The sequence below is a fragment of the Myotis daubentonii genome, chromosome 14, assembly GCF_963259705.1.
Source record: "Myotis daubentonii chromosome 14, mMyoDau2.1, whole genome shotgun sequence".
NCBI lineage: Eukaryota > Metazoa > Chordata > Mammalia > Chiroptera > Vespertilionidae > Myotis > Myotis daubentonii.
Window position 1 is genome coordinate 2,876,040 of NC_081853.1, and position 12,205 is coordinate 2,888,244.

General features: G+C 51.8%; 1 protein-coding gene across 19 annotated transcripts in view; it reads left to right on the plus strand.

Annotated features, from left to right (window-relative positions):
* The window catches only part of FOXP1 (forkhead box P1), a 487,040-nt gene that overhangs the window by 341,225 nt on the left and 133,610 nt on the right, over positions 1 to 12,205 (plus strand). For 18 of the 19 annotated variants that reach the window (XR_009448473.1, XM_059662966.1, XM_059662978.1 and 15 more), the window contains one exon: positions 4,049 to 4,150. The exons of the other annotated variant lie outside the window; for it this stretch is intronic. Coding sequence is in view for 15 of the 18 variants with exons in the window: in XM_059662966.1 (XP_059518949.1) it covers positions 4,049 to 4,150 (102 nt within the window). In the remaining 3 variants the exon portion in view is untranslated. The remainder of the gene's footprint in view (positions 1 to 4,048; positions 4,151 to 12,205) is intronic. 19 annotated transcript variants of the gene reach the window in all.

Here is a 12,205-nt window from a genome sequence, read left to right on the forward strand (position 1 = left end):
CCTCTCCATCCCATGTATTTGAAGCTATTTTACCTGTTTGCACTCTTTTGAGGAGAAATTTGGAAGCTAATTTACACATCTCCATCTTATACCTTCTCTCTCCAGTAGTTTTACTAAAATTCCTCTTGTTTTTCTGCAAGTTCCTCAGCCTTTCCTACCCTGGTCTCTCTCTGATTATCTTCTTCAGTGGGTCTCTGTGTGAGCGGGAATTTGTGGTGTGATGATGGAAGTTCAGGCAACCCGTGCTGGGTCTGACTTTTCCCCCTTCAAACCAGCAAAGCAATGACCAGGATTCCATAGCTACTTTGAAATGTATGCTCATTGCAGAGAGCAGCCCGATCGGCATGTAGGTCCGAGGCCTGCACTGTGCCTCCTTTGCTGAAGTACATGTATGAGAACATGCTCATATAAGAATAGCTTTTTTCTGTATGTGTGCTTTTAAAAAAAAGACACTATCACCCCTTTTGCTGAAATGAGGAGTTGAGGACTTGATTATTAGATTCTCTGAAACTTATTTAAATACTAGTGGCCCAGTGCACAAATTCGTGCATGGGTGGGGTCCTGTAGCCTGGCAGGTGATCGGGGCCAATCAGGGGGACAGGTGGTGGGGGTCAGCCCGCTGGGGGTGGGGAAGAGGGGCCGCAGGAGGATGACCGGCTGCAGGAGGTTGGCTGTGGGAGTGCACTGACCACCAGGGGACAGCTCCTGCATTGAGTGTCTGCCCTCTGGTGGTCAGTGCGCGTCATAGCAACTGGTCAACTGGTTGTTTGCTCGCTTAGGCTTTTATATATAGAGATTGAGTAACTGTTTTCTAAATATTTAGTGAAACGTGGCAAATTGCTTTAATGGAGTTTTGTAACTATGTGGAGTTGTCCTGACTTCACTCCGTTTCAATGTGAAATGGAGTGACCTTTCTGCTGCCCCCACACAGCCTCTCGCTGTCATCCAGGCCCTGGCTGCTACTCCAGGGGCTCTGATGGCCACACTTAAAATATGTCCCAGTTCCCTTCCCAGGTCAAAGCCGGCTGTGGACCCTCCCAGGGAACCACTCAGGCGGCGCCTGGAAGGGGACCGTTTCCTTACATGATGTACATGGAAGCCTCGCTCTGCCCGCTTTACACCTACACATGTGCTGAGCGTCTCCACAGAGACAAGGAGGCCAGAGGCCAGGGGTGGGGCATCTCCCGGGGGACGGCAGGTGGGGCTCAGGCCCAGGCCCAGGCCCTGCAGGCAGCCCCTTCCCTGCGGCTCCACGAGGCGGCCTCCGCCCTCTGCCCCTCTCCAGGCGCCATAGCCGAGCTGCCCCTGAGGGCTGGCTGTGGTGAGCCCGGTAGGTGGAGGCCTCCCACAGGAGGCTGTGGTAGGAGGAGGGCCCCATCTCTCCCCAGGTCTTTGCTTTGTGCCGCGTATCATCTGTGCCTGTGTGCCACAGCCCCTGTGCCTCTGAGACACCAAGGCACCACTTCACCTCACAGAGCGCCCTCAGAGCCTGTTACTGTGCTCCAGCTGGGAGCTCCATTTAGTCAGGCTGCCCTTCTAGGAGAAGCACTACTTTTGCTGATTCACCAGTTTCGTGTGCCTGCTCATGAACCATGATCCTGGCACTCATTTTCCCTCTCCCAAGTTCGATGCACGGGAACCTCCCCTCACGCCACCTCACCTTACTCCCTCACCACGTCGCTATAGTTCCTTAAAGCGGAAATCATTATTTTCTTACTAGAGGCCCGGTGCATGAATTCGTGAACCTGTGCGGTCCCTCAACCTGGCCTGTGGGATTGGGCTGAAACTGGCTCTCTGACATCCCCCGAGAGGTTGCAGGCCAGGCCAAGGGACCCCACCGGTGCACAATCGGGGCCAGGAAGGACACAGGAGGTTGGCCAGGGGAGGGACCGCGGGAGGGCTCCAGGGCATGTCTGGCCCATCTCACTCAGTCCCGATCAGCCAGATCCCAGCAGCAAGCTAACCTACCAGTCGGAATATCTGCCCCCTGGTGGTCAATGCATGTCATAGCAAGTGGTTGAGCGGCCTTAGCATATCATTAGCATATTATACTTTGATTGATTGAATGGACAACTGGACACTTAGCATACTAGGCTTTTATTATTCTATGTAACAAAAGCCTAACATGCTAAGTGTCTGCTTGTCCGGTCAGCTGTTCAACCAATCAAATGATATGCTAAGGCTGCTCAACCACTTGTTACGATGTGCATTGACCACCAGAGGGCAGACACTCTGACTGGTAGGTTAGCTTGCTGCTGGGATCTGGCAGATTGGGACTGAGTGAGATGGGCCAGACACGCCCTGGAGCCCTCCTGCGGTCCCTCCTGCATCTCTCCCCGGCCCCAGTTGTGCACTGATGGGGTCCTTTGGTCTGGCTTGCACCCTCTCACAATCCGGGACCCCTCGGAGGATGTTGGAGAGCTGGTTTCGGCCCGATCCCGCAGGCCAGGCTGAGGGACCCCACTGGTGCACGAATTTGTGCCCTGGGCCTCTAGTATAGGCTGTAAGTCCATTGTGTGCGATGTAGACTCTATAGTTTCAGACCTTTTGTACGATGACCAGGTACACTGCGTGTGCGTCTCCCTCGAGGCGCACATGACAGTCTTACTGGGAAGTCACCGGGAAATCTCGTTCCTCTCAACTCCGGCACCTCCTTTAGTGAACATGCTCCACACCTTCTATGTGCATACCCCTGGTTCTCGGCTAATGGGCTGAAGTAAAACATCGCTTCTCACGTGATTTTCTTGCTCAGAGGCGGCCAACGTCAGTCGTCTGGCCTTGACCCTGTGCTGGGTGCGGCTGGCTGGGACTCGGAGTCAATTCTTCGACAGCAGGTGTCCCCAGGAGGACTTACCAGTGACACACTTTTTCTTTTGTATTTGAACTTTTTAAAAAGATGGGTCTTAATGTACAGGGAATACAGTCAGTAATGTTGTACTCACTTTGCACAGTGATGGGTGGTGACTGGACATAAGTATATAAAGGCAGCTCCACTATGCTGTGTGCCTGAAACTAACATAATGTTGTATGGCAGCTGTCCTTTACCTAAAACAGGACAGAATGAAACGTGCACTCTGCACTTCGGAGGACTCTCCTGCTTTCCGTTTGCTTTACCTCCGGTTCGTATCACCGCTGTAGTCGCTGCCTTTAAATAACAGCCTCCTCTGGCAGAAGCCATAGACATTCATCTGTGGAGACACACCAGCTTTGTTCAGAGGTGCAGGACGTGCCCTCCAAGTCAACTTAGAGGTCAAATGTGGGAAGTCCTCCCCTTACACAGCCCACCGGGGCTCCCTTAGTAGAGCTCCCCTGTTAGTCTTCCTTCCCAAGTGACGTCACCCACTGTGCGCGCCCCCTAACTCTTCCTGGTTTGGGGCTCGGATGAGGTGAACGTGCTCCTTTCACCTTGAGTCCCCGAGCTGCCCCGCGTAATTGGAGGAGGGGAGGTGCCTCGTCTCGACGTTTCTGCCTTTGCCAGGTGCCTCCCAGCTGCTCCCCGCCCGCGTCCCTCACATTCTCATCGCCGTGTCCCGCGTGCCGCGTTGATTTTTGGTGGAGATAAAATGTCTGCCCAGGTGGTTGCTGTGCCTAAAGAACTCTGTGAAACTGACTAAACCTAAGAGAATGTCAACAGAATGAGGAATGTTTTTCAACTTAGATGGGTGGCAAGTTTTGTTTGCTGTTCCATTTGCCTGGAATTGGGAAAGACGGTAACTTGTTCTCCCCTCACCCCCACCCCCCATATGTTTTTATTGATTTCAGAGAGGAAAGGAGAGAGAGAGAGAGAGAGAGAGAGAGAGAGAGAGAGAGAGAAACATCAATGATGAGAGATTCATTGATTGGCTGCCTCCTGCATGGCCCCTACTGGGGATCGAGCCCGCAACCCGGGCATGTGCCCTGGACCAGAATCGAACCTTCAGGCGGATGCTCTATCCACCGAGCCAGACCGGCCAGGGCGGGAGCTCGTCCTTAAGTGCCCCGTGGAGTCCCGGCGCAGCTGCTCTGACCTGTGGTAACGGAGACCTGTCTCTTCCACTTTTCCTTGCAGGCCCTTCAGGTGGCAAGACAGCTCCTCCTTCAGCAGCAGCAGCAGCAGCAGGTTAGCGGGATCAAGTCTCCCAAGAGGAATGACAAGCAGCCAGCCCTGCAGGTAACGTTGTTTCTGAAGCACCTGGGTGTGCGCCCTGAGCGGGACTCAAACCCGCAGCCTGTCAGTGCACCGGGCAGCGTGCCAGCCAACGGAGCACACGGCCGAGGGCCAGGTAGCAATCCTTTTAAGAGTAAACGACGTTACCCACGTGGACAGCACTGACCAGGGGCTGTGTGAGGATGGCGGTCACATGCGGGCCTCCGTGGAGGTGCCGCTAGCTTCCCAGCGAGTGTGCCGTCGCAGGGAGAGGTCTGTTGAACCCGAACGTGTTGTCGTTGGGTGAGACCTGCTGGCGTCAGGACAGTCGGCCGATGCGCGGGGGCAGGTGCGGTGCTTGGGCCGCTCGCTGTGAGAGACGGTCACGGTGCTCACATGCGTCGCCACCTTCTCTGTCGACAGGTCTACGTGGTCCCTCATGATGGGGTGCACACATACCTCCTTCAGTGCGGGGGGGGGCAGGGGACAGTGGGCAGTGTCTGGAGACGTGTTTAGTTTTCACGCTTGGGGGAGCGGTGGTGCGGCTGACACGCTGGGAAGTGGGAAGTAGAGGCAGGGATGAGGCTGGACACCCTGCGTTCCAGAAAAGTCCCTGCCACACACCACTGTCAGCCCCCGATGCCACCAGCCTCAGGCGCTGTTCCCGGGACGAAGAGGCTGTGCTGTTCTTAACGCACCTGGTCATGGTTGTCATGTACACTCTTCTTGAGCGGATGTTTTCCACACACTTCTGAATTATTCATAAAAAGTGAGGAGCAGTTTTTATATAAAGATACCAAGAAATAGTGTGTTAGTGACTTCTTTTCAGGCACAATGTGGGAAGGAGTGAGTTTATACAAGTTTGATTTTGATTTCCTATTGGAGCAGAACACTTTAATAGAAACTTCCAAGAGCCTGGGCTTGGGGTTGACACTCCCATCCGGAGAGGGTGGTGCAGGCCGCGGCGGCCGCTCCTGCCCGAGCGGGGGGTGGCGTCCGGCGTGGGGCTGCGTGGGCTTCCCACACGGACACTCGGGACAGCATCTCCAACTGCTGCTGAGGGCAGAACTCGGTGCTAAATCATTGGGTCACGCGGTCAACCCAGATTCTGGATTGTGTTGACTCTTCTCAGATCAGAGCAAACCACTGCCCAGCGCACCTTCCCTGGCGGCGGCCACACGACCTCGGGCAGCCATCCTTCTGCGCCCCCTGGGGACAGCGTGGCCGCCGCGGGAGGCTGGGTGCCGTGGTGGCACTTGGCCGGACGGTGGGTGCACGTTGTTTCCGGCGCTTCCCAAAGCGCCTCCTGGGCAGAGCCGCGCGCCCCCTGCTGCTCGGTGTGAGCCCCCTGCTGCTCGGTGTGAGCCCCCTCCTGCTCGGTGTGAGCCCCCTGCTGCTCGGTGTGAGCCCCCTGCTGCTCGGTGTTCACGGCCCTTTTGATGAGGGAGAGCCGGGCGTCCAGCTGCCCGCAGGGCTGTCGTGCAGAGGCCTCGGGCAGCTCCGAGGACGGGCTGGGACGGTGCTGACCGTTCAGCTGGGAGCCTGTTTCCCAGGAGTCAGATGAGCTGGAAGGACCGCACTGAACCGATTCCGCCGTCAGCCTGGGACTGGTGATTCAGAGGTCAGCAGCGGAGGCCGCGTTGTGGGTCCCAGAGCAGAGCCCATTGCTGGGACGCAGCACGGCATTGGGACCTGTGCTGCCCACAGGGATGCCGTTAAAATGCTCATGCATTCCCGCGCACGGGGCGAGCCAGCCTGCTGCTCGGCGATCCTGGTGGCAGTCCGCTCTCGCACAGCCTGACACCTGGGGATTCGTCAGCCCCCCAGTGTCTGGGGAAAGTCTGTTATTGGGGGTGGACGCTGACAGAGAGCGGAGCTGAGCTTAGAGACGTAAGGAAAAGCGCGCACGTCCGGGCTCCTGGGCGCGGCCCGCGGTGTTGAATACCATGTGTCACTCTTAGCACTAGACTTATTTCCCCTCATACTTGCTTTTTTTAAACAAAACCTACATATGGCATTTTTAGGTAACTTCTTTTCCAAGATGAATGAAGTTCCTTTAGGGCTAAGTCTATGAAGTCAGGTTGCAGAGGGTTCCTTTGGGGCTCTGTTCTTCTTGCCCGTTGCGGTGTTGCAGCTGCAGGACAGTATGATAGAGCTTTGTTTTTCTTGGCAAGGACAGCGTCAGGGCCACCTAACGCACTGGCCGAGGGGCCGTCTTGAGGCTGCCTTTGCTAATGAAGATGTTCACTCGCTCCCTACCCTCAGTGGGAGGCTGGACGAGCAGAGAATTTAGATCAGCTTTAGGAATTGATTGGGGGAAAGAGTTGGTTGTGTGTGTGTGCGTGTGTGTGCGTGCGTGCAGCATGGAGGATGGCTCCTCAGCTGCCTGGTGTGGTCATGCAGATTCACTGAGCTTTATCAGGTTGGCAGGCCTTCCCCAGCCAGGCAGAAATGACTAGCCGAGGTCCCATGTAGGTTATGCAGTTATGAAAATACGTATGTGGGCTCTGGGACTCACAGAAGGGGTCACCCGTGCATGTGAACCTGCCTGGCACGCCTCGCCGGCGGCTCAGCCCGGGCCCTGGAATGGATGGGACCCTTCGGTGCGTCTCAGCGCTGTTCCTTGCTGACCCCCTCCCTTCGTTGCTAGAGACCTACTTTCACAGACGTCTGGCCTTCTGCATGGAGGAGGCTGCACAGGGAGGAAGAATTTGATCTGATGATAGCTGGAGGAGAAAGAAAGCAACCCAAATCCCCAAATACACTGTGACTCATATTTTAAGCATATCTCACACTTCCCTGCTTCAGGCTTGGCAGCGCTCCCCAGCTTCAGGCTGGTGGTGCAAACAAAAGAACATGGAAAGTTAGAGGAGCTCTCTGTGGTTACTCGATAGAGAGCACAGGATGCAGTCAAACATCCCCAATTTCAACTAATTTCAGGGAGATCAGCGTAAAGAGAGAATCATGTTCTTTGCTACGCATATTGAACAAAATCTGAGCTACCACATTCTTGGGTGACATTGTGGTTTATAGAGAAGACTGGTTGAGTATAGATACTGCTTCCCAAGTTCTTTAAAAATACTTACTAGCCTAAATAGCCTCTTATTTTAGTCTTTATTTGCTTTGCCAATTTTTCATGAATGATACAAATGAAAACTGGCCTCATCTAAAATTCAGAATCACAATGAGCTGAGTTAATTCCATGCAACTTGGTGGACATTTCTCGAACAGCTGCAGTGTGGGGAGCATCTTACGCCCACGGATACGAGACTGTGGGAGACACAGAGCCTGCCTTCAGAATGCTTATGAGTTGTAAAAAATTAACAAGTTTTCGCTGCAAAAAGAAAATTATATGTAAGTAAAAGTAGTAGGCTTACTTTTATAAATATTTATATACTTCTGAAGATTGCTTAAACAAGTGAAATAAATGCTTCATAGTGCAGGTGTGCTCATAAGCTGGAAAGTGTGGAACTTTACTGGCTGAAGATGAATTTGTGAGTAGATGAGCAATTTTATTGGTCCCATTTGGAACTTTGACCGCCATTTCTGGGTAGTAATTCATTTTGGTCCCATAAGCGTCTAGTTGTTGGCATGAGTACGTAGACTGGAAGGAAGTCAAACGCACATTTTCTCCTGAGAAAGTAAAGTTCATGTGGATTCTGGCGGCACGGAGGTTAGGAAAGAGAGTCACCCTGTGTGATGCCTGCAGTGCGAAGCTGGCCACAGCTTCAGGCCAACACTGAAGCATTGGAATTTGAACCCAGTCACCTGGTAGATTTCCTCTGGCCTGTCCCTCCCTTCCAAGGTCAGGCCAGGCACAGCGCCCCCTCGGGATGGCCCCGGGGCCAGGGCCCGGGAGCGCCACTGGCAGGTGAGCCCCTGGCCCGCTGGCGGCTCGGGGAGAAGAGGCCGCCTGCTCTCCCTGAGGGGCTCACAGACCAGATCTGCAGTGCTCCTCGGCATGTGTTCGCAGTTACATAAAACACGCTTTAGGCGGCATTTTCCCTTTGCATGGATGCCGCATAGAACCGCATCACCTCCCTTCATTCCCATGGGAATAAATTGGTAAGTGGAAACCTTTTAAGAAAACCACTATTTTATGCTGTAGATAATAAAATGGAATAGTTTTTAAATACTGACCCTTAAAAAATATCCCCATTCAGTGAATTAATTAAGTGGATAATTCAGGACAAGGAGCCAAATTCTTTTAAAAATGTGTAGAATTGCCCTAACTGGTTTGGCTCAGTGGATAGAGCGTCGGTCTGCGGACTGAAAGGTCCCAGGTTCGATTCCGGCCGAGGGCATGTACCTTGGTTGCCGGCACATCCCCAGTAGGGGGTGTGCAGGAGGCAGCTGATCAATGTTTCTCTCTCATCGATGTTTCAAACTCTCTATCCCTCTCCTTTCCTCTCTGTGAAAAATCAATAAAATATATATTTTTTAAAAACGTGTAGAATTAACATTGTCTACAGGTGGCATCCCTGCCATTAAATTGGTATGAAGTGTTGAAATTTCAGTACCTTTATCACTTGACCTTGGAGGATCCCAAAACTCAAAAAAAATGAGTCTTGATAAGAGACAATAAAGTAGAAATGATATTTCAGAAACGTCATTAAATCTTTCCGATCACACACCCGATAAAACCGTGACGGCACAGTGGCCCCTCCTCCAGGCCAGCCCTCACACAGAACCGTGTGTCTAGTGACGAGGGTTTCACGGACCCCAGGAAGCCCATCTTGTTGCCCAGGTTTAATATCTTCGCTTTAAGAATTTATTTCTTTTCTAAAATAATGTTTTGTCCTTGCTGCCCTCCAAAATTCTGAGTTTAGTTGTAATATCGTGAGCTCACTCACCCATTTCAGCAGCACAGGGTGACTGTGTCCTGGGTGTATTTACTGATAATTCTCATTCTCAGAAGTAGCTCAGTTCGGACATTTAATTATATGGTCACCTTAGTTATATGTATCTAAGCCTTAAAATGCAAGTGTGATGCTAATATTTTATACATAAGCATGTATTTGTCACCATGTACACAGATAATTAATGGTTACTAAGTGCATAATGTGGACGAGCCCTGGCTACCCTATGGTACAGGATTGATTTTTAAATTACTAGAGGCCCAGTGTACAAAATTCATTCACAGGTAGGGTCCCTAGGCCTGGCCTGTGATCAGGGCCAATCTGTGGGGTGACTGGTGGAGCGATTGGGGGGCCCCTGCTGGCACCCACCTTGGAGGTGACAGGCGGGGCAATTGCGGGGGCAGCGCCGGCCCACTCACTGGTCGGCCCTGCCCCTGCCGCTGGTCGCCTCCTTCTGTGGGGTGACCAGCGGGGCAGTCGGAGGGCAGGGGGCCCTGCTGGCACCCACCTTGGCTGGCCTGGGGCCTGCAGGCTGTGAGCAGCTCCTGCGCTGAGCGTCTGCCCCCTGGTGGTCAGTGCGCATTATAGCGACCGGTCATTCCACTGGTTGTTCTGTGTTCGGTTGATTTGCATGTTAGGCTTTTATTATATAGGATTCTCTGGGTGAGGAAAGTGAAACTTAGAAACTTAGAGAGGTTAAGTGACCTGCTCCAGAGCATGCAGACAGTGGCAGCACCAAGATGGGAACGGCTGTATAGGGCCACAGATAAGCTAATTCCACAGGCCAGCTCATCACCGCTTCTCCTTCCATGTGGACTGCTCAGCAGCTGCTGAGTGCCATGTTTTCCATATCATAGGGAAGAATAAAACCAAGCCACCCAATTCCACGGTCAGTATCTGGATTTCAGTGCCGGCGACCAGGACCTGCATCGTTATCTAACGGTCACCTTGCCTGTGTGTGTCACAGCCGTGAGCAGCAACGAAAGGCAGTTTCTTACTCTCCAGGGTGAAGTGCTCTTACGCACTTCCATGTGTTGGAACATGGAAAAGTGTGTTATAATCATTGTTGGGGCTAGGAGGTGGGGAAAAACATCGTTGACTGGTCAAAAATGTGTAAATTGCTGACAAAATGACACATGTAATTAAGAGTGCTCCTACTATTTTACCTTGTGGTTTACACCTTCAGTGTTCAAAAAGAGAGTGACTCCCACCTCGCTAATTACCATTATCACTGGAATGCCCGGGCTGGAGTCATTAGCTCCATGTGCATTTAATTAGAGGAAGGCTGGAATTGGATTTAACTTATTACTTTTTCATGGATCACTTTCTTGTCATCACTTCAAATTGGATTGCAGCCCCAGGTAACTAATTATGAGAGCCAGAGGATCAAGAGTGAAAAAAAAGGTAATTAGGAATAACGCTGTTGGACCCTTGCTGGCCGTCCACTTGCCTCGGGCAGGGGGTGGGGGCTGTGTTTTGTAGTCTCACAGATTAGGGAGTGAGAGGGATGTATGGTTGCTGGGCATCATGGGAGCCTATCACCACCCATAGTGGTTTCTATGATATACAACTGATTCGAAGATGTCAAATCAACGTGGTTCCACAATCAGCGCCTTAATACCTAGATTACACTTGTAAAGCAACAGATTGGCTGGAGGTATGAGGCATCCAACAACTATAGCCCGGGGCCCCCCACACACATTACAACAAAGCTGTCAGACGCCCCTGAGCCAAAGTGCAGGGTATTTTAAGGAAGGGAGTTAGGATTTAATGAACGTATTAATGTTCCAGAAACATCATTCACCTCTGACAGGAAGACATAGCAGGCGGGACAGCAGGAGGGTTAGGGCTCGTGCGTCGGGAGTTTTGTCCGTTTTCAGCAGACGCAGGCGCTGGCGCTCCTCCGGTGCCGTGCCGCCCGGGGCGTGGACGGGCCGGTTCTGTTCCCTCCTGCCCCATCGAAAAAGACTGTAAAACAAATTATATTGTTTCCATGTGCAGAGCAGAATTCAGAACTGCAAGCAATCAATTTTATTGACAATGTCTGAAAAAAGTGTTGATGACAGTTGGAGGATGTGAAAGTTGGATTTTTAAAGTTGCCAGTACTAAGTGTGGCAAAAAAGAAAAGAAAAAGAAAAAGAAAGGAAGGATGGAAGGAAAGAAGAAAAGAAAAGAAAAGGAAAGAAAAGAAAAGAAAAGAAAAGAAAAGAAAAGAAAAGAAAAGAAAAGAAAAGAAAAGGTTGAAATTAACCTCATTACTCAGAAAAAGTCCTGAGGTCGCTTTCTGAGAAGGGGTCTCTGATGGACGATGATGGCATGATGAGAAGTCTTGAGACTCAGCCTGTGGGTTACCTTGACGAGAGAAGAAGCATCCAGAGAAGTGAATCACCAGCTGAGAGGGCTTGAGTTTCCTTAAGTTGTTTAAAATGGGTCTTAATGTTCTGTTAATGTAAGCAAATAGACGTGAGTCAGTCTTGGGCGGCTTTCAAGCAGGGCAGGGGGGCTCGAGGCTGCTTGCTCTTCCGGGAGAAGCAGGGGTGCGAGGGCGCCCACCGTGAGGGCCCTGCAGTGTTCCCACGTGACCCCATGCTTCTCCTGGGATTGGCTTCTTTTCCTGTGAACCTTCTAGGCAAAATCTCAAGAAACAAAATGGTAATATCAAGTCTAATGCAAAAAATTCAAGCTTTTTTTAGCATCTTCAGTTGGTTTAGAATTTTTGTACACAGCATCGTCTGTGGTTGAAAGAGGGCACGCCAAGGTCAAGTGATGTAGTGGTTTCCATCTTCCACGAGCTCAGTGTGTGATGAAAGCAGAGCCTTGGTTTTGTAAGTCTGCAGGAATTTCGATGAAGTGTAGAGGTCACGTTCCCTGTCAATTTGAGTAGCCAGCATTTTTAAACTACTGTTTTTTCTTCCTTTTTGTGTGTCTTTTCTTCCCTGCCCCCGCCTCACCATGAACCGTGTCCCTTTCCTGACACATGCACAGTGAGTCCTCCAATCTGAAACTCATTAGCTCACAGCACTGGGCCCTGGCCAGTGGATAGAAAATTTCCTGAAGCTGGAATAACAGCATTTGGTGCGAGCACCACGGAGCAGAAGTGACAACGGGGTAGTCTCGCTTCCCTGGCCGCCGGCCCTGCCGGGAAGCCAGCGGCCAGGGAGACGGGACTGGTGAATGGAGAAGCTCGCTCCTTAGAGAAATGAGCTTCGGACATCTCAGG